Raw genomic sequence first — 24,627 nt, forward strand, 5'->3', positions numbered from 1 at the left:
ACATGGCCGCGAGCTTGACTTAGCCACTGCAGACCTCCTCCCTCGACTGCGTCACCCATTGCGTCCATCTCCATCGCCAACCTCACCCGCTCAACCCCTGCGCCTCTGAAACCCTCACCCAACAACACCGTTCATCCGTCAACATGGGCAAGAAGAAGAGGCACCACCCTGACGTTGAGGAGATTCTTTCGCGTCCTTGGTGCTACTACTGTGAGCGCGACTTTGATGATTTGAAAATTCTCATCAATCACCAAAAGGCAAAGCACTTCAAGTGCGAGAGATGTGGCAGGCGGCTGAATACCGCAGGTGGTGAGTGCTTCCAGCTCAACAGCTTGCCGGCATTGATACTGATAACAGCCAGGTTTGAACGTGCATATGACACAGGTCCACAAGGAATCCCTCACCCAGGTCGAGAATGCCATCCCGAGTCGCGCAGGTCTAGAATATGAGATTTTCGGAATGGAAGGCGTCCCCGAGGACGTGGTTCAGTCGCACAACCAACGCGTTGTGCAGCAGTACTACGAACAGCAGGCAGAACACCACGCCGCCACTGGCAACCCTCCTCCGGGCAGTAATAGCACTGGCTCTGGGGCTCCAAAGAAACCCAAGCTCGAGTCGAAGGGTGACTTGAAGGCACGGCTGGCTGCGCACAAGGCCAAGAAGGTGGCGGAAGCTGGAGGGAGCAGCGGCGACGTGACGCCCATTACTGGTGCGCATGGTGGTCAGAGCCCGGCGCCTGTTCAAAGCCCAGCAACTTTCGTAAGTCGTATCCATGAGACCTTTGTCTGACAGCAATTGACAGACGAGCAGCAGGCAGGTTCGCCAACGTACCCACAGCAGCAGATGCCTTACTCGGCTCAACAGGGTAGTCCAGGACAACCAGCCTACGTGCAGCCATATCCACAGACTGGGTTCCCGCCGCACAATGCTCAGTACCCTCAGCAGCCTCCTTCGGCCTTTCCCTCCCAGCCTGGATATGGCACTCCAGCCTTTCCAACTCCAGGCGCTTCCCCATTTCCAGGACAGCAATTCCCGCAAGCACCCGGCCAGCCTTATCAGGCGCCGTACCAGGCCGGTCCGCCTCGCGCCCAGGGCTCGGGATCGCCACCTGCAAACTTTCCCTACGGTGCCCACCAGCCGCCGAATCGCACCCCTCCGACCAACCCGCCGCAGCCGGCGCGACAGGGCAGCCTGCCTGCTGCTCCCAGCCTCCCGCAGCGTCCAAGCTTTGGAGCACCGCAAGTCAATCAGTTCCAAATGCAGCAGATGCATCAGGGCCACGTTCCCACCGCTCCGGGCGCGCGCCCATCGGGTCAGAATGGCCAACCTGCATCGTCCATTCCGGGGCTCGAGGCTTCTGTGGATGAGCTCATTTCGAGCGCAGGTAGGCAAGCAGAGAGCGCCACCCCAGCAGCCAACGATGCGGAGAAGAAGGAGCCAGAGACGGGCAAAAAGAAAAAGGACAAGGTGCCGACAAAATTGGTGTACTCTGACAACGAATTCAGCCCGGAAGAGAAGATGGCCCGGCTGCCCAGGTATGCATTCAACCCCGAAGTTCGCAGAGAGGGTGAGACGGTGATTGGCACGCTCGAGCCCCCTGTGACTGGCGTTGTGGTTGGGCAAGATGACGTCGTGGATTCAACGGGATAGGTATCACGTTCCGGGCTGGCCAACCTGAGCTCACGCGCTCTCTGCGTCTGCTCCCGGGCTACGTCTTTTACGAAGATCGATCTGGAGCCGGATGCATTTTATCGACGCCGCAAGGTCCCTGCATCGAGCGAACACGAACATGGCTCAGGACAAGGACAAGGAGCAGCTGAGAACAGCTAAGTTTGCTGGTACTGATGAGATTCGACACGCTGTTCTAACATACGGCCGAGGATATCTTATTCGACCAGTTGCGGCGTCCGTGGAGCAGCAGCATTACAGCAACGACGACGCGGGCCTGAATGTTTTTTGGGTAAAAAGGGACGACGATTTCATCCAGTCGGTTAGTCACGTTCCTGGCAGCTTCGTGTCGGGCTGGAAGACTGATGATGATCGGCGCTGAGGAGACGACAAAAAGGCCGCGGACTACTACGCTCACCACAGCTGCGGCGTGCTCACACAAAAAGGTGGCTGTCACAATCCCACTTTTTTTCATCTCCTTCCTCTCCTCTTCTCCATTCACTCACTCACTCACTCTCCCCAGCATGTAAGTCCTATCAACGGTTGGTCTTTTTTTCCATAGTCGCATCTTTGCTTCCTTTTTTTTTTTGGGGGGGGGGGGGGGGGGGGGGGGGGTCCCTTTTTGTTTTCCGGAGGGGGCGCACAACTCTTTTTGGGGAATCTCAACATTTGATTCGACTTTGCTTGGCTGGCCTTCGTGATTACGCTGCTTTGAATGTAAGTGATGCTCAACTGTTACTTAAAGCAGGTAGGCAGGCAAGCAGGCGGCTCGCGGCAGCCGTTGTGCTAGCATCGGCCGTTATCGTCGTCGATGCCAACGAAGCTCATGGCGCTTCGAAAGGCTTGCCGATGACGCCGCCGTGGTTGATTATCTTTCTACAAGAAGATGGGCCCATCCATGGCACGTAAAGTCCACTTCGAGTAAGCCCGCGAGTGTCAGCCCCTCTTTTCTATTAAGCACGTCGTTGTCGTCGTTTCTTCGCCTCTGCCCACCCGTCATCCATCTATCACAGCGCTGCGCTCGCTTCGCAGCGCTAGCTACCTAAGCACTTGGCCCAGTAAGGGACCGACCAAGGCTTGGTGACAAGAGTCGTGGCACACATCACACTGCGCGGGCGGCAGAGCGCAGACTGGGAGCATTCGCACAGGCGGAACAGATCTATCGTGGCGGATGGACAGACAGCAACAAGGAGGAGCATCCAAGCAAGGCCCAGCAGTTCTCAGGAACCCATACATACTTGTGTGTGCGTGAGCCGCTCGTCTTTTGGCACCGACCGAGCCTTGGACCGCCGAAGTGGACTGACTGACTCACTCGTTCGGGACTTATCACACTCGCGGTTTAGTTTAGGTAGGTATCTTTTTGAAAGACTTTCTGTCTGTCTGTCTGTCTCTCCAATCATTCACGATACTTCTTTCCTTGTCGATGGTTTGGCAAGCCCCACCAAAGTTTCTCCTTGATCGAAGCCGGTTTCGCCCTCAATTTCCTTATTTCGTCCTTTTTAATTGCACATCATCCCAACCAGCCAAACAGCAAGCAAGGGTTGCACGTAGCTTGCCAAAGTAGACTTGGTCTGTCCGTCGTCGAAGCGTGTCAAAGCCCCCAAACCCTTCTTCATGCTTTGTCGGCTTTTGATCACGATCGCTTTTGTCTGGTCTCTTCCCCCCCTCTTGCCGTTTTTCTTTTTGGTTTTGTTTTTTCTTTTCTTTTCTCTCTCGCTGTTGTTGCCGTCTTTCTCCGTAACTCTGTCAAAGCTGGCTAGCTAGCAGCTGTCTCTCATCCTCTCTCTCTCTCTCTCTCTCTCTTATATCTCCTCGGCTCTTTTACTTCGTCAACTCTTCTCCTCATTCATCACACTCCCCCACCTCACTCTCCCTCATCGACCGACGGATCCAGACACCACAGCTCGCGCGCCCCCATCCTGCCCGCCGCAGCCCACTCCACATCCGCCACCAACAAGACGCCGCTCTCGCGCAGCATGTCGGCGACGCGACGCGCCTCGCGCCATCCGGCGGCCGTACAGTGTTCACAGCTGCGGTACGGGCCGCGCGTGTTGCTGTACGTGTGCGTGTGGCGCGGCGTGAGGCGGATGTAGATGAGGAGCGTTGAGATGTGCGGCGAGGGGGCGAAGAGAGGAGCGATGGCGTGGTTGGCGGGGTTGCCGAGGCAGAGGAATGGGATCGGGATGACGTGCATGGTGTTTGGGAGGGCGGCTGTGACCGGAGTCAGTCAGTCTTATTCGTTTCCACAAAAATCTTTCGTTGAAGAGGAGGGTTGGGAGGTTGGGGGGGGGAGTGGTGAAAAAGGACAACAAACGTACCGGCAACTTGACCCCTCTCCCGCCACGCCAGCGTCGTCGTTGTCCGCTCGTACACTAGGACCGGCCGCTGCTGCTGCGTCGACCGCGGTGGCTGCTGCAATGGCGTCGAATGGTTCGCGTCCGAGTTCGAGTTCGGCTGCCTCTGCCTCTGTCTCTGTCTCTGTTCCTGCACCTCCAACGTCGCCGTTCTAACGCTCGCATCCATCTCCATCTGCTCTCCCTGTTCCTGGATTCCGTTAAGCCTCGGAGTCAGGGTTGGGTTCTCGTTGTCGGGCAACGTCTGCCGCGGCGTCTCCCACTGCAGATCGGAGGGCTGGCGACGGTGATTCGTCACTCGCGGGGTGCAAAAGGGCGTCGATTGGTTTGCGCTCTGCTGCTGCTGCTGCTGCTGCTGCTGAAGCTGCTGCTGCACTTGTTGCGGCGTTTGCGGCGTCTCCCACTGCTGATCGGAGCGCTGACGGCGATGGTGGTGCTGCGTCAACAAAGGCGTCTGCTGCAATGGCGTCGACTGGTTCGCCGTCTCAACTCCCGCATCTATCTCCATTTCCATCTCCTCGTGCTGGCCGCCGCCGCCGCCTCGGTTCAGAAGCCTTCTTGTTGGAGTCGCTAATTCGTCGTCTGTAATGCCGGCCAACGTCTGCCGCGGCGTCGCCCACTGTTGATCGGAGCGCTGACGACGATGGTGGAGCTGCGTTGACCACGGCGTCTGCTGCAATGGCGTATGCGCCTCCGTTCCTATCTCAACCTCTTCTTCCTGGTCGTTTTCCTTGATTGCGCCGGCCGAGGTCTGCCGCGGCGTCGCCCATTGCTGATCGGAGCGCTGGCGATGGTGGTGTGTCACTCGCGGGGTGCGAAAGGGCGTCGACTGGTTTGCGCTCTGCTGCTGCTGAGTCTGCGGCGTCGCCCATTGCTGGTCCGATCGCGTGCGGTGGTGGCTACGGTGCGGTGTCTTCGGCGTCTGCTTTTCGCCTGCGTCGAGTTGCATCTTTCGGCCTTCACGTTGGGCAGACGGCGTCGTCCACGGCTGGTCCGAGTGATGGCGGCGATGGCGGTGAAGCAACATTGCTTGCGGCGTCTGGGGCTGCAGCAGCTGCTGCTGCTGGCCTCTCCTCTCCCTCTCCTGCTGCAGCCATGCCATTTCTCGCCGCTGCTTCTCCGTCTGCAAACGCATCCGCTCGCGCCATTCCGCCTCGTTCGTGCGCTGCTGGATCAGGCGTAGATGCGCCTGCTTTCTTCCTCTCTCCACCCATTCGCGCAGCCACTCCCCGGGGGTGCGCTGGTGGCTTACCGCATGCCATGGCCCGGGCACCTGCGGCGCTATGTCGAGTCGGCGCCTTGTTTCCATGAACCACGCTCTCTGTCTCTCTCTTAGTCCTCCCCTTTCTTCCTCAGTCAGTTGATTGACATTGTCGTCGTTCGTCGCGTAAGAGCTTGGATTCTTGTACACTAGCCTGACGGCTTTCGGATCGACACATGGTGAGAGATAAGCGTCATGGAACTCGAGGACGTCGTAGTGACTGGTCAGAGGATTGACGGGGGCGGCTGCTTGTCCGGGCGTGGTCGTGCCCCTGGTCGTGCTCGGTGTCGCGTTCTTCTCCGACGGAGTCGACATGATGATGCTCCTCACCTCGTCATCATCGTCTTCTCCTTCTTCTCCTCCTTCGCCCATGATCACATCCTCACCCTCACCCTCTCCCTCACCACCCTCTCCCATGGTCTCATCATCACCATCTTCACCAACCAAACTCTTGAAGTCAACAAATTCGCAAAAATTGACACGAGTGGTGCCCGAAAAGTCCAACGGAGGATCCGGCGGCGGATGGGGGAGCACAACGCCCCAGGCTCGCGGGCTGAGCGGTAACTCGGAAATGCTGAATTCGTATTCGGAGTCTGACTCGGTGCAGCAGTCTGGCTCGGAGGATCTGTCTGGCTCACCGCGACTGTCCGACTCGGTGCAGCAGTCCGGCTCGTCACAGCTGTCCGGCTCGAAGCAGCAGGAGCAGCAGTTCAGCTCGGCGCAGCTGTCCAGCTCGTCGCAGATGTCCAGGATGGGGAAGAACTCCGTCATGCTACTTGATCTTGAGGTGGATCGAGGTGACTGGAGAAAGTGCTCGTAGAATATGGAGCCGGGGGGGCTTGGACTGGCTGACATGGTGCTGTCCAGATCGCGGCTTGACTGATTGATGGAGCTGTCAAGATGGCGGTGGTGGACGCTGGAGGAAGAGGTTGACGATGGAAGGGTCCAGATGAGACCAGAGGAGGGAAAGGTACGTTGATTTTTGTTCTGTGTGTGGACTGTCGGCGTCGTGCTGCTTAGTCGACGGCCATATAGGGAAGTGTTGGTTTGGAGGTTCCCGCCCTTTGATTCCGGTGCTCGTCAGGTAGGCATACTGGTTCACATTAACACGCCCACACTGACGGGTCCCACAGTCCTTCTGCGTCCTTCTATTCCCGCCTTGTGATTCCAGTGTTCGTGAGGTAGGTATGCTGGTTCACGTTATCACACCCACTCTGACGGGATCAACAGTCCTTCTGCGTCTCTCTAATTTCTGCTTACTTCAGATCGATTGGAAGAAAACCTTTTAGCATTACTCTTTCCCATAACTGCTCGGCCCTTTTGTCGTGCTGGTCTGGCCTGAAATTATCCACGGCTGACGTCTTCTCTGTTGACACCGCCCCAGCATTTTGAACCTCTGACGCCAGGCGAACCCACGACTATCTTCCTAATCGACGCTTCCAGCAAGAATATCATACAAAGACAGACGACGGAGCCGCGGCCAGCGGGGCAAAAGGGGAAACTCCTATCCATCAATCGGCTTATCAAAGACAAACAGCTGCTTCACATTACCGGCGACGCGGCGGAAGCGAAATCCCGGACTGATGCTGTCGAGCTCGATGGTGGCGGCCCACTCACAGCAAGAGCAGCGCTTGGAGCTGGCGTCGTGCTTCTGGCCGCCAAACGCCGTCGGCACGTAAACTTCTTTTTCGCCAGTCCAAGGATACCGCGGAAGGTTGGCCGTGCTGAGGGGAGGCGTCTTTTCGGCTGCATTGATGCGTTAGCATGAGGAAGAAAACTACGTGAGAAAGTGAGTCGGGGAAGAGGAGACTAGCCTTGGACCTGGACCTCAGCGCGGTCTTTAAGACAGACTTCGTCAGTGGAGCGTATAAAGACGACGACCTCGTCCTTCTTGCTGCGCTGGCTGGCAGTCGAGGTGCCGCTGTTGCGGCGGAAAGGATGCAGCCAGCTCGAAGACTGCGAGGGTGTCTTGGGAGACTCGTTTCGGAAAGCATTACTATGGTGGCTGTACTCGTCGGGCGAGTGCGTCTGCAAGGAAGCATCGTCCATGATTTTCGACGAGGTTCAACGATACCGGCACCGGTGAGAGAGAAAGGGAGAGGAACGAAAGGAAATGGTCACGTGGACGGGGATACGGTGAAGCAGGTAACGACTGATGGGGCAGAGGCCGGCGACTTATACTGACCGTGGGTTCAGTCATGCGGCGAGCGAAGTTGATCGAAAGGCTGGCAAGGTGTCATGCTTGTGTGACTGGCTGGGATCTGCGCCCTGGGGACGGCGTGCTGAGCCCCCCGGTGACAGCATCATCATAGTGGGTGTCGACGAAATAATTTCCCTCTGGTCAAGCTGCAGTAAATGACTGACAGTTCCCAAACATAGGTGTGTATGCGGACGACTGCTCCCAATGCGCAACTGATGGAGCGACTATGTACGTACAGATGCAATGCCTGGAGGGATTTTTCTTCGGACATTTGTGCATGACGGCCGTTAATCGTCGTGGCGTTAACAGGGGCGGCTCGAGGCTGACAGCAGACGGCAAGGCAGACGGCGGGTCAAGTAGGCTGGCTGACTTGACCCCTGCGATCATCGACCACTCACACATCTTGCGGCCGACCATCTGGACAGTCAATCAATCCTCACTCCGTCACCTGCGCCTTTTCGACGCGGCTCTCCGAAACATTCTGACCTCAAGGCAACGAGGCAACGGTTGTGCCTCATGACTCTACACGGACCGCACCATGGCCGCCGTTGGTGTTTTGATGTCAAGTCGCCCACTCGCATGCGTCATCCTCACCTCTGAACCTCTAAATCAGCCTCGAAGCAATCCTCATTACACGACTGCTTTTATGCCTTGCACATAGAAAGAGGCTCAGACCGAGTTCAAGTAGGCATTCAGCACCCCTGCAAGCAGACCAGAATACGGCATCGTCTGGGGTCCAAAAAGTGGCTGCTGTCGCCCCGTGCCTACGCTTGCCTACTGACGGCCTCTATACCACCTTGGCCACTTAAAAGACCGCCCGAGTCGCCCTCTCTGCGTATTTGGTTCGGTCTGCTCACCTCTCGCCACGCTGCTTTCCACTCAACCCCGACCGTCTCGATCAAAGGATTCCCAGGCTACTGGACCGACCTCTCATATGCCGGCTGGTCGCCGGCCACCTCCCAAAATGACTCGACCGCTACCGCTGCACAAGCAGGCTGATGTATCAGACTCGGACGAAAGGAGCCCATGGGCTCGCAAGACCATTTTGGCGCTTGATGGGGGAGGCATCAAGGGTTACTCGCAGCTACTCATCGAGAAGCGCCTCATGTACAAAGCCGAACAGATCGAAAGAGGCTTCGTCCCCGGCCACGATGTGTCTGATCCCGACCCCAAGAGGCCGCAGTATTATGCCCCCAATGACAGCAGCGAGTACTACAGGTGGAACCCAAGACCACTCAGGCCCCTGAGTGAGAGGCAAGCAAGAGCTTTGGAGCCGACGGACAACCTGGACGAGAGCGTCAAGAGGACTTTTTCAGGAGACTATGAAGCAACCGACTTCAAACCGCACCACTATTTCGACTACTGCGTCGGCACCTCGACGGGCGGGCTGGGCGCCATCATGCTGGGACGCATGGAAATGGATGTCGAGACGGCGCTGAAGCAGTACGACGTCGTCGGCAACCAAGTCTTTGGCCACCCTCGCCTGGCACCCAAGATTGTCTCCGCGTCGTCGCTCGTGCAGCCCAAGTACGCGTCGTGGCGGATGGAAAAGGCGCTGCAGGACGTGACCAAGGCGGCGCTGCACGACGAGATGCAGCAGTGGGGCACGAGCGAGAAGACGATTCCCTTCCAGAGCGACGCCGAGCGCTCGCGCACCATGGTCGTCGCCCGCGGCAAGAACCTAGCTCGCAAGACGGGCGTTACATGGCGGCCGTACCTCTTCAGGACGTTTGACCACCTCCCGCCTGCGCCTTTTGCTTCCCCAGCGCGCAATAACCAGCACCTCAATCCTGGCCATGCCCACCGCATGCCCATCTGGCAGGTGGCTCGCGCGACGTCGGCGGCACCGACGTACTTTGAGCCGCTCAAGGCCGAAGGCTTCATGTTCAAGGACGGCGGGCTGGGGACTAACAATCCAGCCAGCGTGGCGCTACAAGAGGTGACGCAACTGCACGAGCAAAAGCCTCTCCTGCTCCTCTCCATCGGGACCGGACGGGCGACGGTAAATGACGACGAAGACAGCACGTCCGACACGGCCGCAGTCCCCGGCGGTCCCAAGATCCCCTCGTTCCTCGAACCCCTCTTCGAGAACCTCGCCGTCATCAAGTATATGCAAAACCTCGTCACTGAAACCGAACAAGTGCACGAGCACATGCAAAACCGGTTCGAAGACGAAGCCGCCGCCTTCCCCCACGCCATCCCAACCGTCTACCACCGCCTCAACGTGTCGTCGGGCATCGGCCGCGTGATTCCTCTCGACTCCTGGCGTCCCGCGTCGTCCGGCGCGCAGACAAAAGCCGCCATGCTCGCGGCGACCATGGCCTACCTGTCGCGTCCCGGCCCGGACGCCGCGCTGCGCGACACGGCGCAGCTCCTCGTGCGTCTGCGTCGCAGGAGAGCCGCGACGGAGCGCTGGGAGCGCTTCGCCGCCCGTTTCGCTTATTACTGTCCCGAGCCCGGCTGTCCGGCGCAGGGCCGCGGATTCGAGAGTCGTGCGGAGCTGCGAGCCCACGCGCACGAGCGCCATGGCTTTTGGGTCCGCGGCGGCGGCGGCGGCGGCACGGGCGGCGTCAGAGGAGCTGCCGTGTGCGTTGCGGGACGCGGATGGGCTTGCGGCGAGGAGGGATGCTGGGACGATGATGACGAGGAGGAGGAGGAGGAGGAGGAGGAGGAGGATGATGGAAGCGCCAGGGGAGACCAGGGGGCTCAGGGGATCCGACACAGAGGCGGCCCCCGCACTTTCACGGACGAAGCGGCATACCGTCTGCACCTCGAGCGGGAACACCGCATCGTCGACTGGACCAAATTCGGCACGCGCCGCGCGGCCGAGGCGTGGCTGGATAGCGGACGCATCGAGCGCCGGACGGCGTGGCGGAAGCTGCAGCGCAGCGGAACCGTGGGAAGTGACGAGGACGAGGAGCATTCCGTCGCGCAGTCACTACGTCAGGGACTCGAGAGGGAGATGAAGAAGGATGTTGCCGAGGAGGGGTCGGGCGCCGGAAGCACCGTCACTACAACTGCTGATGGTGATGGGTTTTCCGAGGCTGACGTGGAGAGGTTGAAGAACGATAGTCGGAATGGGGATTGGGACAGGGATAGGGACGCGGTCGTCAAGAAACTGCAGCTGCGCGTGTGGAGGGCGCTGCTTGAGAGTCGGCGAAAGCGGCGGCGGCAGCGGCAGCAGCAGCAGCAGCAGCATTCTGAGCTGGGTTCTGCTGATGGAGGGTGATGGAAAGTGTTGAGGTATGTGTCTCTGTTTGGTCTTCTCTTTTTAGTAGTATTGCGTGGGGGCTTCAGATGGATGGGTATATAGATAGGTTTGGCGTTGATGGACGCTGGATGGTCTTTGATTGCTGATTGGCTGAGTGGTCACTAGAGGAGCATAAGCATCAGCATCGATATGTCTATTGTCTAGTCATTGTCCAGGTACACTGGAGCATAGAATGGGCGGAGTCTGGGAGTCAGGGGTACGATACATATAGCGTCGACAAGGGAGAGGAGGAGCTGCAGGTTACATTCAAAAAAAAAAAACTCTTGAAATGAAAAGAAATCCCCGTCTATTATTATAGTCTCATCTTTTGCCCAATCAAAAAACTAAGAGCTCTTCTTCTTCTTCTCCTCCGCCAGCGCCCTCAGCCCCTGCAACAAATCGTCCCTCAAATCCTCCCAATCCTCGGCTCCAACCGACACACGCAGCATCGTCTCATCGACAAACTTATCGCTCATCCGACGCCACTCAATCAAGCTCTCCACACCCCCGAGACTCGTCGCATGGTGGAACAGGTGCAGTTTACTCGGCAGGGCCTTCGCATCCGTCACATCACGCGTCCACAGCGAAAAGACGGGGCCAAACCCATTCGGCATCTGCCTCTTCAGCCAGTCGAAGTCGGCCGTCTGCAGCGACGCGTGCTTGACCTGCGCCACGACGCTGCGAACCAGCTTCGCATCCTCATCCAGCGTGTTCTCCGGCGCAGACAGCAGCGCATGCAGCCACGCAACGAGGCGCTCGGCATTGCGGCTCTGCGCGCGGACACGCAGTTCGAGCGTGCGCAAGCTGCGCACGCCGAGCCAGCCCTCCAGGCTCCCCATCACGCTGCCTAGTAAGAAGCGCTCGTTCCAGAGGCCCCAGAACCAGTCTGCGCGCTGCTCTGGCACGGCGAGCACGCCGCACAGCATGTCGCTGTGGCCGCCGATGTACTTGGTGCCGCTATGCATGACGACGTCGGCGCCGTGGGCAAACGGGTCTTGCAGGCCAGGTGGCCCAAAGGTGCTGTCGACGGACAGATACGCACCTCTGGCGTGCGCCTTCGCCGCGAACGCTGCGATGTCGTATGCCGTGCCTACAGGGTTCAGCGGCGTCTCGACGTGCACGATGTCGCCCTTGCCCAAACCAGCGTCGTCCCAGCTCTTCTCGTCATGCAGATCCACCATCCTCAGCCCGTGCATCTTGTTGTGCAGGCCGATGACGCCGTGGCAGCCATGATAACCCGCCAGCTTGTCCCGTCCGATGGCAATGACGTTGGGTCGGAAGAAGACGAGCAGCGCGTGGAACGCCGACAAGCCCGACGTGTACGTTATGGCGCGGCCGTGGAGCAGCTTGGACAGCAGCGCTTCCAGACGCGTCGTGTTTGGCGCCGACAGCCGCGAGTAGACGGGCGGGAAGTCGGTCGTTTCGGCTTCGATTTCGCCGTCGAGGGCGGGCTGCAGCTGGTCGGGCGCGGACGGGTAGCGGAAGGTCGTCGAGACGTGCAGCGCAGGCGCGACGTCGGTGTTTTTGGTGTTGAGCCAGTCGTCGCCGTGGATGGAGACGGTGGCGGGCTTGTACGCGGGTGGAGCGCCATTGGACGTCGTGATCGAGGGAGCCATTGCGGGGACAGTGGAGAGCTGGAAAGGAATGGGAGGAAGGAATTGATGGGCGGCAGACACGCTGAGAAAACTACAGACTGTCTTCAAAGAAAGCCGAGCGCCGTGCAGTTGAAAGTGAGTCGACTCATGAGAGACCGGACCCTCCATGATGGGAGCAGCCCGAGCCCCACGTCGACCCAGAATTCCTGTGACTCGGTCGGAGATATTCGCGCCGACTTGGGCTGCCACCCGGACCTGACTGACCGGCCGTCATCGGTGTGACGTGACATGGGGCCGGCGTTCCCAGTTGACCCTCCAACACCACGGAAAAGCTGGCTGCCAGCCACCAGCAGAGGGCGAGGCATGTTGACAAACGGCCAATTGCACCTCACAATCACAGACAGTGCAGAAAAACAATTCATGGCGGGGTCAAGTTGGATTGGGCAAGACTACCAAGTGCCAGTCTACGCTTCCTTTTTGCTACCCCGCAGCCCCGCCAGCTGCCCCTCACTTGAGGCTAACCCCTCAAATGACCATCGCACCAGCAACTCGTGGCATCATCCCGTCATCAGAGGCATTTACAACTGGCCAGAGTTGACAATCGTAGGCGCCTTCTTGTACTTGATGGCACCCGAGCCGGAACCGCAGGCCTCAATGGCCTTGATGGTGCGGTACGAGTCGACGTCGCCATCGGGGACGGCGCCGAAGACGACGTGCTTGCCGTCGAGCCAAGAGGTGACGACGGTAGTCACGAAGAACTGGGATCCGTTACTGTGGGGATGGGGTTAGCCATGTCTCGTGTGTACAAAGCAGCTGTCTCTTACGTGTTGGGGCCGGCGTTGGCCATGGACAGGAGGAAGGGCTTGTCGTGGCGGCGCTGGAAGTTCTCGTCGGCAAACTTCTCGCCGTAGATGGAACGACCACCGGTGCCCTACAAGTCCGTCAATACAATCATCTGTACGGGTGTAGGTGGTTGACGTACGTTGCCACGGGTGAAGTCACCACCCTGGAGCATGAAGTCGGGGATCACACGGTGGAACTTGGAGCCCTTGTAGCCGAAGCCCTTCTCGCCGGTCGCAAGAGCACGGAAGTTCTCGGCAGTCTTGGGGACGACGTCGTCGTAGAGGTCAAAGTTGATGCGGCCGGACTGCTCCTTGACGGCGCCCTGGCTAGTGACTTTGCCCTTGGAGTCGACCTGGACCTCAGGGCCCCTGTGGAGATGAAGTCAGTAGAGTGACTGGCAGGCAGGGGCGGTAGCACCATACTCCCACTCGCAGTCGAACTAGAGGGCTTATTAGCTTGAGATTGACACGGCAGAGGGATTGGCGACGTACGAAAACCTTGACAACCATTTTGTTCGAGGTAGAGGAAAAGTTTCTGATGGAAGAGATGGATGGACGGAAGGAGTGTTGTGTTGTTTGGAAGAGGAGGCGGGACGAGGGGCAGATGGAGGGGCAGAAAAGACGTGGACCCCCGCGTAAGAAACTCATGACGGGCCGGCACTAGGCGCTTCGCGGTTAGCGTCTGCACGTGATGGGGGTGAGCTCCGGGGCGGTGCAGAGAAGTTCAGGCTGGCGCTGGAAAAAGCTGCGGAGAGCTGCTGTCATCAAATGCATCAAGACGTCTGTCAGACGTCACCACCGACGCCGGCCTTGGTTCATGCTGCTGACAGCTGCCGCACCACCGCACTGCTCTGCACTGCACTGCTCTGCTCTGCTCTGCTCAGCCATGGCAAAGGCAAAGCCAGGTTGCAACTCGATGGAGCTGGAGGAGACGAGCTGGAGCTCCGTTGGGCGGGAAACGCCGTGTCCATACCTGGAAAAGATCTTTGCCGAATGGCTCGAGATGCAAGACGAGAGCTGGAGGGAGCTAGAGTGTAGCAAGCGGGAGCAATTGGAGGACAACTGGAGATGGAATTCCTGAATGATGGAGCAACGAAAAGCGGAAGCACTGGCCAGATCACGTGATCTCATACTAGCAGCCCTGCCCTGCCCTGCCCTGCCCTGGCCTCTGCTGCGCTGCGCTGCGCTGCGCTGCGTTCCATCGTGTCCGGGGAGGCGTGCAGTGCAAACCCAAGGCGACGATAAAAAGCCTAGTAGAAATGCAGGAACGGCGCCGTTCACACCAATCGAGCCATGGACTTGTCTGGCGCGCAAATGTGCCCCTGGAGAGTTGCAGCACGTGGATGGGTTGGAGGCCGGCAGGGATCGGGCACCGCGGCAGGGAACAAGGACACTCTACCGCTGCCAACACCTGGAACCACTGCTCGCAACCAATTCGCTGTCCTCAACCTCCATCTTGCCCACAACCTCTCCATTCCGCCGGTCTGCGCATACCTCTACCATGGATTTCGACAGCCTCAGGGACAAAGTGAGCAACCTCACTGTCTACGACCTCAAGGCCGGTGTGCGCAAGGTCCAAAATGGTGCGTCCACTGCCCAGTTCCACAACCGGAGCCACCCCGTCTGATGCCATGCAGCCGTCATGAACTACACCGAGATGGAGGCCAAGGTGCGCGAGGCTACTAACAATGAGCCATGGTCGGTTTCTCGCTCGAGTTCTCCTCTCCGCAAGGCTAACCGTCTACAGGGGCGCCTCGTCGTCGCTCATGCAGGAGATCGCCAACGGCACTTACAACTAGTCAGTCTCTGCCTCGCAGCCCCCGGCCGCAAGTGCTAAAGTCGTGCAGTCAACTCCTCAACGAAATCATGCCCATGATCTACAAGCGCTTCACCGAAAAGTCTGCCGAGGAGTGGCGCCAAATCTACAAGGCAAGCATCCTGCCATTGTCCGTGGAGCCGCTGAGCTGACCCAACACCAGGCCCTGCAACTGCTCGAATTCCTCGTCAAGAACGGCTCCGAACGCGTCATTGACGATGCTCGCTCCCACCTCTCGCTCCTCAAAATGCTGCGCCAGTTCCACTTCATCGACCAAAACGGCAAGGACCAGGGTATCAATGTGCGGAATCGCGCCAAGGAGCTGGCGGAGCTGCTTAGCGACGTCGACCGCATCAGATCAGAGCGCAAAAAGGCACGGGCCACGCGAAACAAGTACGTCGGTGTTGAAGGCGGTGTGGGCTTGGGAGGCGGCTTCTCGGGCGGCAGCCGGTATGGCGGCTTTGGCAGCGAGGAGCGCAGCGGCTATGGAGCATACAGCGGTGGTGTCTACGGCGACGGTGGGGGCTTTGGCGGTGAAATGGACAGCGGCTACCACGGCTCGAGCAGCAGACGGGATCGCTTCGAAGAGTACGACGAGTACGATGAGGGCGCAGTCGCCGCGCCAGGCCGGAGACAAGCAGACACGCAGCGGGCCGGCACAAGGAGAGAAGCTGGCGGGACCCCCGTCAAGAAGGAGGAGCCGCCAAAACCCAAACAACCCGAAGTCGACCTGTTTTCCTTTGACGAACCAGAACAACAAAGCTCCAACGGCAAGGCTCCCGCGTCCATGGGAGCAAACGATTTTGGAGGCATGCAGTCTGGCGGAGCCGACGACGACGACTTTGACGACTTTCAATCCGCAACTCCCGCGCCGGCTCCGAGCAGCGCAGCTCCAAAGCCTGCTGGCAGCAGTCCGTTTGTGCTGCCTCCGCCCACCTCGACGACGCCGCACATCGCGTCTCCACAGCCGCGCTCAGGCACACAGTCGTCCAGCATCAACGACCTCTTCTCCAGCATCAACTCGCCCACCACCTCTGCTTCGAGCACGGCGCGCGTCACGCCAGCTCTCAGCACTGCCACCAACACATCCTCGGCCTTTTCCCCACCGCCGCAACAGCAACAACCGCAACAATTCCAACCGCCTAAACCCAGCGGCTACGCCCCATCGGGCCCCAACTACTTTACCAGCGTCCCGGCCCTGCAGACCAACTCGACGGGCCCCTCGACGCCGGGCGGCGGAGCTTCCGTCATGTCTCCAACCGGCAGCATCGGCAGCAACGCGACCGGCGGGGCTAAGAAGCCGGCCAGTGGCGACGCGTTCAGCGACTTGCTCTCGGGCATTGGGCCCAAGAAGCCCGCGGCGCAGGGCCAGAAGACGACCATGGCCGATTTGGCAAAGCAAAAGACGAGCACTGGGCTGTGGGGCGCCCCCGCTTCGGCGGGCACGCCTCCTGCTGGTGGTGCTGGTGCTGTTGCGGGCGGTGCGGGCGGCGCCAAGGCGTCGACGGGGAGCAGTGGGATGGATGACTTGTTGGGGTAGATGATGCGTGTTTGGAGGAACGGAGGACGATTAGAAAGAAGATGAGATGACTTTGGAACCATGTCCTGTACGAACAACAGCAAAACAGACTCGACGTATTGGGGTAGACTTGGCCCGGCCGCTTTGTAGACGGACGGACTGCGCAGTTGGTGCCAAGTCGGCAACAGGCATGGTCAATGGGATACAGCAGACAGACGGACGGATACGGCTTGACGGATAGCTATGGATGGATGGACTGACTTACTGACCGACTGACGGACACTACGAGATGGATACGTACGGGATGGGACGCCATGCACGCTTACTTACTTACACCTTCAGACCCCTCTTATCCTACTTACATTTTACCTATCTACTTATTTACTTTTACTTTTCTCGGATTTTAAAAATACGTTTCTCTTCTACCACTGCTACTACCACGACCACTCCCCCTCATCCTTTACTTGTCCTCTCTTCCGTGTATGCTATACCCGACATGCGTGCGTGCGTGCGGTAGTGAAAGAAGACAGATTAACGATGGAGATGGAGTGCGTGTGAACGTGCGAACCTTTCACTCATTCATTTGTCCATGTATTCAGTCAGCCTATCAGTGCGTACGCTACCTGGCAATGAGTGGGGATGGCTGGCTGGCTGACTGAACTGACTGGGACTTGAATGCTTGGTGTGTGCCATCGTAGGTACGGTTGAGGATTTGAGTATTAAGGTTGCGCAGTTCGAGTGAATGCTCCTCTTGAGCGAGCTATCTGTTTATGTCTGTCTGTCAGGTAAAGAAGAGCGAGAGGTACTAGTGCGTTCGTACACCACTGTCTGTCGTAGGTGTGCACAGTATCAGCAGTACCACCCAAGAAGCAGGACGCTGGCTGCAATATCAACAAGCATGACACAAGCAAGCCCCACGTTTCCAGCAATCAGAAAGAGTTCTTCTGCATTCAAGGCTCCATTCACTCGATTTGATTCAACTCAACTCAATTCTCCATCGTGCCTTCCTTGATGGGACGCACGTATGAAATGCTGATGACCCGTGCATGCATGCATATGAACCACCGCCTGTTCTGTTCTCTGCTCTGCTCTGCTATGCTCCGAAGTACGTAGTACGCATGACTAACTACCTACATGCATGGAGAGGCAGTGCATCGTCAATCATGGACGAGTTGACTGCGCCCTGCTTACCTTCCTGAATTCGTCCTCCTGTGATGCCGTCGACGACACGCCGCGCAAGCAGTGTGGCGCGCATCAATGTCGGTACGTATAATTCTGGTCCAGGGATTCTGTTGTGGGCCGCGACGTTGCTCCCATTCTCACACTCACTCGGTCCTTCCCTCCTTTTACCATTCTCCTTTCCTCATCCCCTGTCGCTCTGTCGCTCCGTCAAGCCGAAAAGAAAAGAAAATGGAAAGGAAAAAAGTGCAGAATAAACAAGGGGAAAGTTTGCGCCGGATGGAGCGCTCTGCTAACCCTGCCTCACTCCTAACGCCTGGTTGAAGAAAGAAAAGAGAAAGATGAGTTGCCTGCCTGAACGAGATGATAAAGTGAATAGGAGAGTCAATGGAGTTGAAGCGAGAAGGTGAAGAACGAACAGAAGGACTCGTCATCGTGTCGTGCTTTTTATCGAATGGATAGGCGCGTGCATGGATGATAGTTCGCGGCCAGTCCTCGTCTTTGCTGCAGTGAGAGGAAAGCTGCGTCGCAGCAGCCTGCGTCGGCTCGGGCACACCATGTGAAAACAACGCTGACCGGATTTCCTGCGGTGGAAAAGATTCGTGCGCGGATGGTGAATGACAGAAGAGAGACGTCCTCCCATGAACGTCATGATTCCGAAAAGTGTGCAAGGACAAAACTTTTGTCGCCAAAGAAAAGAAGCCGCGGCAGATGAAACAGGCAAAGACATTCAATGGTCGAACCATGGTGCCATGGATGGATATTTGGGGCACTCAAATCTTTCGTTTGAAGGAAATCAGGCGTGCTAGTTGGGTCGCTGCCGGTAGGGCACTGGCGAATCTGTCTCGCTCTGCTCCGTGTCAGTAATTGGTCAAGTTCGAGGTCGTCTGGCAAAACTTACCCGCCTCGGTCTCGAAGCCCAGAGTAATGTCGTCGTGCTCGCCCGGGTACTCGGGCATATCCAGACACGCAAACCGTCTCTTTGCAGCGTCCACGTCGCTGACCGGCGCGTCGTCCTTCTTACGCTCCTTGGGCAAGTAGAATTTGGCGTCGACAAGCCTGAGACCAAAACGACCCTTTTCACCCTTGCTTCCCTTCAGCTCGACCGTCTCAAACACATCCATGGACTTGAGTTGAAAGTTCATTGCATCGGCATGGCTGAAGTCCTCCATAAAGGCAAGGAGCTGGGTGACATTGGCTTGCTGGATGATTTGAATGCGGACTGTCAAGGCCTCCCAGCGCTTGTAAATGGGAACGACCATGCGGCGACGGGAAATGGCAAGAGTTGAGGCAACACCGTCGTATTTGACCTGGAAGCCCGTAACGGCGAGCTGGAATTTGTGGAGGGCTGCAGCAAAAGTTAGCACATTGATCGAGAAGCAGCACGAGGAGCAACTTACCCTCGAGGTTGGGGAAACTATAAGTACGAATCGTGGCCGAGGATTTCAGCGTCCTCAAGAATTCGGCAATGGCCTCGGGTACGTTTGGTTCAGATCGCTTGCAATCAATGGCAGCATTCGCATCATCCTGAGGGAGGCGTAGCATGTGCATGTGTGGGCCTCCGCTGTTGTCCAGTCTGATGAGCAGCTCACCCGGGCCTACATCCATCAGCGAAAGCAGACCACAGCAAACGGGGCGATCCTACCAAGGTTCAGTCGATCCGTGATTGATCCGCACGTGTGCCTTATGATGATGCGCAGCTGTTCGGATAGTATCTTGAACTGTTCCGTCTCTTCTTCCTCTGGTTCGCAATCCATCACCTTGGCATCTTGCCATTGGAGCTTCTTGACAATGTCATGCCCTTGGCTATAAACCTCCTTCATGCCCAGCTGCTCAATGTTGAACGCCGTCATCGGAACTTGCGCAGCGCAAACCTCATCGGGACCGACGCGGAGACCGTTGAGAACCTGGAAAAGCTGGACTCGCTCTTTAATCTCGTGGAATGCGAGCGACGCTGTGCAAGTCTTTCGCTTGTCTTCCTTGATCCTCAAAACCATGAGGGGCACATTCTGGTCTGCGGGGTCGGCGCGGAACTCAAAGACAAGTGGTCGCGTGCCATTGAACTCATGACTGACGCTGCTTAGAGTCTTGTTCCGCGGGCTCGTAACCATCAGGAGACGGTAACCGCGGTGCAGTTTGCGCTCTCCGGTACCTTCGTTGAGGGTCAAGAACTTTTCAAAGACACGCACCATGGAGCGCTTGACTCTCTCAGGTGGGAAAGCAGCGGCATTCTCTGGATCCTTGTACTGCAAGTCTCTGAGAGTGACGTCATGGATTAGCTCTTCGTCGTGACGAGGCTTGAGACTGGCCGCTACTGTGCGAGTGTAGTCCCAGATTCCCCAAAGCATCCTGTAGTCCTTTTCGTTCAGGTCTAAGCTCAACGTGAAACCACGAGGGAGGCGAACAAAAAGACCGCGCTCGCGAGTCTTCCACTTGACGTTGTCCCAGGTGATGCCCTTTTTGGGGTCACTTTGGATGCATACTGTTAGGAGCTCCGTCTGACTACAGATGCCAACCTTGACTTGCCAGTCGTTGGGTGGGCGCATGATTGTAAGAACGCAAGGCACAGAGATCTTGTCATCACCCTGGTCCTCAATCATGACACCTACTTGCGCAAAGATTCGCCCGTAGCAAAAGTCTTCCTTGGTGTCGCTGATTGGCATGACGGTTCGCGGGTTGATTGAGCGTCTTGAGGAGTCCATGACAATCGATCTGGCTTGTCCCGAAAGGACCGTTTCGGCATCTGGCGCGAACGTGGGGTAGTCGACCCAAATCGACTGGTCCTGGCCCTGAATGAGCGCGTTGGTCGGAGGCATGACGCCATTGCGGGCAACCGAAACCAAGAGGCCCTTGAGACTGCCAAGAGCAGCTTCCTGGTTTTCAAAAACATCGCCCATCTCTGCATCACCGGCAGCCCTGGCAGCCTCGGCCTTGCTCGGCGTGCTTCCATACGCCCTGACGCCCGGATGCGTGTCAATGACCTCTGTCAAGATCCACCACGCCTTCGCCAGGTCGACGTGGGCTTGCGTGAGGAGCTGGTCTTCTTGATTCGGCGGCTGGCCCCTCGGCCGGTTTCTGATCATGACTTCCAGACCTGCGCGGCCTCTGAGGAACCACCAGTTGGCGGCGCGAATCCACTGCAGCGGCGTGTATTGTGTCGTGGGCTTTTTGACTTCGGCCGATAGGCGAAAGACACCTTTCATATGGGCCACGCGGTCTCCAAAGTCTTCAAAGGCGGCATCACCAGCGGCAACCAAGTCGGATCGATGGCCGGACGATGTCGAGCTCCAAGGAGTGCGCTCCACGAGGTGCTGTGCACGCGGAGGCTGCTTGGGAATTTCGACGTTTAGGGCCGGCGATCTCATGTCGGGCAATTCTTCTCCCAGGACAAATGGCTCCTCCGGATTGTACTTGACGCTACTATCAAAGTCGCGTTGAGTGGGCGTTGGGACGGTGGAATCGAAGTAGCCGTGAGGGGGAGGACGAGGCGCCAGGCCTGGTTGTTGATGGGAGGGGGGCGAGGAAACCGGGCTGGGGCCAAAGTCGCGCTGCGAGCTTGAAACAGGAATGGTAGGGCTTGTGGTATTGGAGGCGGACCGCGAGTGTAAAGCAGTAGATGAAGACGACGAGGGTCTCCGGGCGGTGGGGTCGTCAAAGGGGTTGGGCAGGCGGGGTGCTTTGGCCAAATGGGCGCCCTGATCGTAAGAGGGTCTTCCGTAAGAGTTAGACGACATTGAGTGCGGCGATCCCATTTCAAGTGTGCTCGAACTGGACCCTGATTCCAATCTGGCGTCTTCGGCCGGTGCTTCTGCTTGATGGACGGATCCCCTGCGGAGTGCCTGGCCCTCGTCGACGCGCATCTGGTGTTGGACCCGGGCGGATAGAGAGTCTGCAACGTCAGGCTCCGAGGACAGGTAGTTTTGCAGCTCGTCGTGCAAGTTTGAATAAGAGTCGGCCGAGGCGACCTTTTCAAGCTCTGGGAGTCGAGGCATGTCTAGGTCATCCGGAGATTCAGGCATCATTTCCGACATTCCGGTCTGGGTGCGCTTCAGCGGTCCTGGGCGGAAATCTGGCTCGTCGAGCGTTTGCGATATCGAGTCTTGGCTCCGGTGTTGGAGCTTGGCCGGGTCGTCGTCAGCCTCGGGCTCTGGTGGGGCTTGAGGCGGCGGAGACTTGGGGCGGCTGAAGCGCTTTTCCAGACCGGGCGAGAGCTCTCCCCACGACGCATGCCCCCTCTTGATGTCTGGCCGGTCCATCTTGTGTGAAACGGTAAGGGAACGGCCCAGCTCGGCCTCGTCCAGCTTGCGGCCTTCCTTGGCGGCCCTTGCTGCAACGACGCGCCTCCGCGAGATTTCAATTGGAGGAGTATCAGACTCGTCACCTCCCTCGCCTATAACCTCGGGCTCCTTGTTGAGAAATCCCACAGTCAGGGTCTTGGCCCTGGGCCGCGACGGGCGGTCCGATCCGCGCATCGAGGATGGTAGGGACGTGGAAAGGTGGTTCTGGGACGTATTTGCCTTGGAGAGCAACGAAGCGGCGGCTGGCCATCGCTGAGCAGCGGCTACATCTATACGAGGTGCCTTGGGAGCGGCCTTGTCGGTCGAGGGCTTGAGGAAGTCGAGGACATCTTGCTCCATTGCCTGCTTGCGCTGGGCTTTTTCGGCGACATGTTCGTCGGTCTGGAATATTTTGCCCCTCCATTTGCTCTTGGAAGACATGGTGAAGTGTTTGGTCGTGTCCTCGGCAGAGGGGGAGGTCGGCGGATTCGCGGTGAGGGTGAGGGTGAGGGTGAGGGTGAGAGAGCGAGATTGGGCCACGCGACAAGGCAGAGGAGATTGCGGTGGACTGGAAGCGGAGCGGGAAGCTGGCCAAGGACGCGGAGGAGAGGGCGTGAGCGAGAGAAGGTTGGGTCGGGGAAGAAAAGAGGCTGCGAATGGCGCAGAGATGCGTGGTGGTTATCGCACAGGCAGTCAGTCGGGGCGGGGCGGGACCTGAGGCTTGCTAGGTGAGGTGGGCTGGCAGTGCAGTTGGCCAGGGTCTCCACTACAAGGCGGGCGGGCCGTAGCGCACTTACTTGACAGCGGCGAAGCAGCAACAAGCGAAAGCTAAACGACGAGGAGAACGGTGATGATGATGTTTCTCGAGAATGGCTGCCGTGCGGCTCCAACGAGGTCATCGAGTGCAAACAGCTGCCCTGGTCCAGTGCAGGTGCCGGTGGGCACGGCATGTGTGGTGGTTTCGTCTCCTGAAGTGCTGGTTTCAACCAAGTTGACCGTCTCCACACGTCCACAACCACGACACATCCACCCACCAGCCGCGCGGTTACTGGTTACTCCCACCGCAACCTCTCCTCCGCCTGTCGTCACTCTAATTTTGGACCTCTCGTGGCTTGTGTTCCGGCAAACCTTCACCTGTACATCTTCCCACCGCCATGTTGTTTCTGTGGCTGTGCGCCGTGTCCCGGCCTGCAGCTCCGCTCGCAAGACAAGCCACCTGCAGGCGTCTAAGCTTGACACTGTCGCAGCCCTACACGAGGGACAGTTCGAGAAAGTTCAGAGAGACGGCCCTTTTCTCGCGTTGCCAGAGCCAGCTTTACGAGCTGAGTGCTGGCCTTGCTCTTATCCAGCTACGACGCCAACCGTGGATTGCGACGGAGACGGGCCCCAAACCAGTCGAGGGTCGAAAGGGTCTTCCCGCAGCGTTTCAGCAAAGATCTGGTGTGGGCGTCAAGCCACACCTGCCAGGACCCCCTGTCCCTGTCTGCACCGCTGACTGCCTTTCCAACACCACTGGCAAACCATCACCATGTCATATCTGTCGGCCCATGTTCCGCCAGAAGAGAAGGAATTTCACCTTGCCAAGCCCCAAAAACTGACGTGTTTGCTCTCTATCTACTGCAGACGCCAATTTCGCAGTCGCTCTCGACCCATTTCCGCGCGTCCCCACACGCCGAGTCATTGAGGCCTCGAAAAATCCTGAAATCTACGATAGTCAGGAGTCGTTTGGGAGCCAAGAAAAAAATAGAAAAAAAAAAAACGAACCACATGTGATGCAATACTGCCACGCCGTTGCCAGGGGGGCATTCGCCCAATGTTGCCCTCTCGACACCTTTGCCAGCCTATGAGGACGGCGGCAGAGCAGAAGCCCTGACCAGCATTCGTTCGACGCACGGGTGCTTATCATCGGTCGACGCCTCGACCCTTTTGCTATGACCACGCCGGAACGCCTAATACGGACAAGCCGACCCCAGAACAATTCTGTCGCCGTATCTCAAGACCAAACCTTTTATTCCCTGCAGCATACGGATACGGCCTCGAAGCCATACTTGTCTCTCGTCCAAACAAGCAGCCTTAATGCTTATTATAATCGGTCGGACGCAGCATCTTCTCCGAGGAACCCAACGACCTATGAAATTGCAACGAGCAATTCGGTTACCCTTTTCGGTGTAGTGTCGGGATAGCACCAGCGAAACATCACTACCTCTTGGAGAAAACGCTAGCTTGCACCGGTATGCGAGCTGTCTCTCAACACCTAGCGCCATGTAGTGTTATCACGTCATGCACCAGTACTGCCGTCGCTGCCTGAGAGACATGGTCGGCCAACTTGCTTTGTGTACTATGCCACACAGCTAGCACTAGTGACCCTCCGGTGTGGATGTCATCCTGCAGACGGCTAGACTGCATCACAGGAGCGTTCCTCCGCTACTTTCTCTGCTGTTTCTTCGCTTTGTTATTGCTAACCAGTGAACCAGCCTAGCAACCAAAAGTCGACATCCTTGTGAATTGGACCAGGATCGGCCCAATGGTCTGCATGTAGAACCCGCATATCGGCCACGGCTGCAAGGTACTGCCGTGCCGTTCCGTCCGTCTTGGCCATGTTGATGCATTCCACGACCGCGAAGATTCGACTTGACAGCGCTGGATCCCGTTTCTCTCGATGTACC

The 24,627-nt window shown here is 57.9% G+C and overlaps 9 protein-coding genes across 9 annotated transcripts; 4 read left to right on the forward strand and 5 right to left on the reverse strand.

The window, feature by feature from the left end:
- On the forward strand, positions 1-1,757 carry IWZ02DRAFT_4306 (C2H2 finger domain-containing protein). Its single transcript, XM_066766085.1, has 3 exons — positions 1-309; positions 362-763; positions 875-1,757. Exons 1-3 carry the CDS (start codon positions 144-146, stop codon positions 1,648-1,650), a joined length of 1,344 nt encoding a protein of 447 aa, XP_066626788.1. The 5' UTR covers positions 1-143; the 3' UTR covers positions 1,651-1,757.
- Positions 1,758-6,423: 4,666 nt separating this feature from the next.
- IWZ02DRAFT_4579 (uncharacterized protein) lies at positions 6,424-7,517 on the reverse strand. Its single transcript, XM_066767966.1, has 3 exons — positions 7,098-7,517; positions 6,835-7,029; positions 6,424-6,784 (listed from the first exon to the last, which is right to left on the reverse strand). The coding sequence occupies exons 1-3, from the start codon at positions 7,323-7,325 to the stop codon at positions 6,710-6,712; spliced, it is 498 nt and encodes a 165-aa protein (XP_066626789.1). The 5' UTR covers positions 7,326-7,517; the 3' UTR covers positions 6,424-6,709.
- Positions 7,518-8,447: 930 nt separating this feature from the next.
- IWZ02DRAFT_369698 (acyl transferase/acyl hydrolase/lysophospholipase) lies at positions 8,448-9,893 on the forward strand (the record flags this gene model as incomplete). The annotated part of the gene is made up of 2 exons (XM_066764453.1): positions 8,448-8,636; positions 8,787-9,893. Coding segments are annotated over 2 exons (1,296 nt in total), but the record flags the coding sequence as incomplete, so codon positions are not given.
- A 1,184-nt stretch (positions 9,894-11,077) lies between these two features.
- On the reverse strand, positions 11,078-12,349 carry IWZ02DRAFT_428897 (pyridoxal phosphate-dependent transferase; the record flags this gene model as incomplete). Its single annotated transcript, XM_066765947.1, has 1 exon — positions 11,078-12,349. One exon carries the CDS (start codon positions 12,347-12,349, stop codon positions 11,078-11,080), a length of 1,272 nt encoding a protein of 423 aa, XP_066626791.1.
- A 557-nt stretch (positions 12,350-12,906) lies between these two features.
- On the reverse strand, positions 12,907-13,680 carry IWZ02DRAFT_428898 (peptidyl-prolyl cis-trans isomerase H; the record flags this gene model as incomplete). The annotated part of the gene is made up of 5 exons (XM_066765948.1): positions 12,907-13,099; positions 13,153-13,259; positions 13,311-13,539; positions 13,567-13,610; positions 13,663-13,680. The coding sequence occupies 5 exons, from the start codon at positions 13,678-13,680 to the stop codon at positions 12,907-12,909; spliced, it is 591 nt and encodes a 196-aa protein (XP_066626792.1).
- A 991-nt stretch (positions 13,681-14,671) lies between these two features.
- IWZ02DRAFT_486355 (uncharacterized protein) lies at positions 14,672-16,526 on the forward strand (the record flags this gene model as incomplete). Its single annotated transcript, XM_066769251.1, has 5 exons — positions 14,672-14,753; positions 14,808-14,868; positions 14,918-14,968; positions 15,018-15,120; positions 15,150-16,526. The coding sequence occupies 5 exons, from the start codon at positions 14,672-14,674 to the stop codon at positions 16,524-16,526; spliced, it is 1,674 nt and encodes a 557-aa protein (XP_066626793.1).
- A 911-nt stretch (positions 16,527-17,437) lies between these two features.
- Positions 17,438-18,564, reverse strand: IWZ02DRAFT_4613 (uncharacterized protein). Its single transcript, XM_066768206.1, has one exon. The coding sequence runs from the start codon at positions 18,428-18,430 to the stop codon at positions 17,852-17,854; it is 579 nt and encodes a 192-aa protein (XP_066626794.1). The 5' UTR covers positions 18,431-18,564; the 3' UTR covers positions 17,438-17,851.
- On the reverse strand, positions 18,200-22,606 carry IWZ02DRAFT_4536 (uncharacterized protein). Its single transcript, XM_066767661.1, has 4 exons — positions 19,330-22,606; positions 19,085-19,282; positions 18,586-19,032; positions 18,200-18,534 (listed from the first exon to the last, which is right to left on the reverse strand). Exons 1-4 carry the CDS (start codon positions 22,400-22,402, stop codon positions 18,458-18,460), a joined length of 3,795 nt encoding a protein of 1,264 aa, XP_066626795.1. The 5' UTR covers positions 22,403-22,606; the 3' UTR covers positions 18,200-18,457.
- Positions 22,607-23,674, forward strand: IWZ02DRAFT_4393 (uncharacterized protein). The gene has a single exon (XM_066766770.1). The coding sequence runs from the start codon at positions 22,812-22,814 to the stop codon at positions 23,454-23,456; it is 645 nt and encodes a 214-aa protein (XP_066626796.1). The 5' UTR covers positions 22,607-22,811; the 3' UTR covers positions 23,457-23,674.
- Positions 23,675-24,627: the final 953 nt, after the last annotated feature.

The sequence above is a fragment of the Phyllosticta citriasiana genome (genome assembly GCF_038021145.1).
Source record: "Phyllosticta citriasiana strain CBS 120426 chromosome Unknown IWZ02scaffold_1, whole genome shotgun sequence".
Classification (NCBI taxonomy): Eukaryota; Fungi; Ascomycota; class Dothideomycetes; order Botryosphaeriales; family Phyllostictaceae; genus Phyllosticta; species Phyllosticta citriasiana.

Coding starts and splice junctions, on each gene's coding strand:
- IWZ02DRAFT_4536 (XM_066767661.1), bottom strand. CDS start 22,402: ATGTCTTCCAAGAGCAAATGGAGGGGCAAAATATTCCAGACCGACGAA. Junction 19,283..19,329: donor CACGGATCGACTGAACCTTG/GTAGGATCGCCC, acceptor TGATGGATGTAG/GCCCGGGTGAGCTGCTCATC. Junction 19,033..19,084: donor TAGTTTCCCCAACCTCGAGG/GTAAGTTGCTCC, acceptor CTTTTGCTGCAG/CCCTCCACAAATTCCAGCTC.
- IWZ02DRAFT_4393 (XM_066766770.1), top strand. CDS start 22,812: ATGATGATGTTTCTCGAGAATGGCTGCCGTGCGGCTCCAACGAGGTCA.
- IWZ02DRAFT_4306 (XM_066766085.1), top strand. CDS start 144: ATGGGCAAGAAGAAGAGGCACCACCCTGACGTTGAGGAGATTCTTTCG. Junction 310..361: donor GCGGCTGAATACCGCAGGTG/GTGAGTGCTTCC, acceptor GATAACAGCCAG/GTTTGAACGTGCATATGACA. Junction 764..874: donor AAGCCCAGCAACTTTCGTAA/GTCGTATCCATG, acceptor AGGGTAGTCCAG/GACAACCAGCCTACGTGCAG.
- IWZ02DRAFT_4613 (XM_066768206.1), bottom strand. CDS start 18,430: ATGGTTCGACCATTGAATGTCTTTGCCTGTTTCATCTGCCGCGGCTTC.
- IWZ02DRAFT_4579 (XM_066767966.1), bottom strand. CDS start 7,325: ATGCTTCCTTGCAGACGCACTCGCCCGACGAGTACAGCCACCATAGTA. Junction 7,030..7,097: donor CGCTGAGGTCCAGGTCCAAG/GCTAGTCTCCTC, acceptor GCATCAATGCAG/CCGAAAAGACGCCTCCCCTC. Junction 6,785..6,834: donor TCGCTTCCGCCGCGTCGCCG/GTAATGTGAAGC, acceptor GATGGATAGGAG/TTTCCCCTTTTGCCCCGCTG.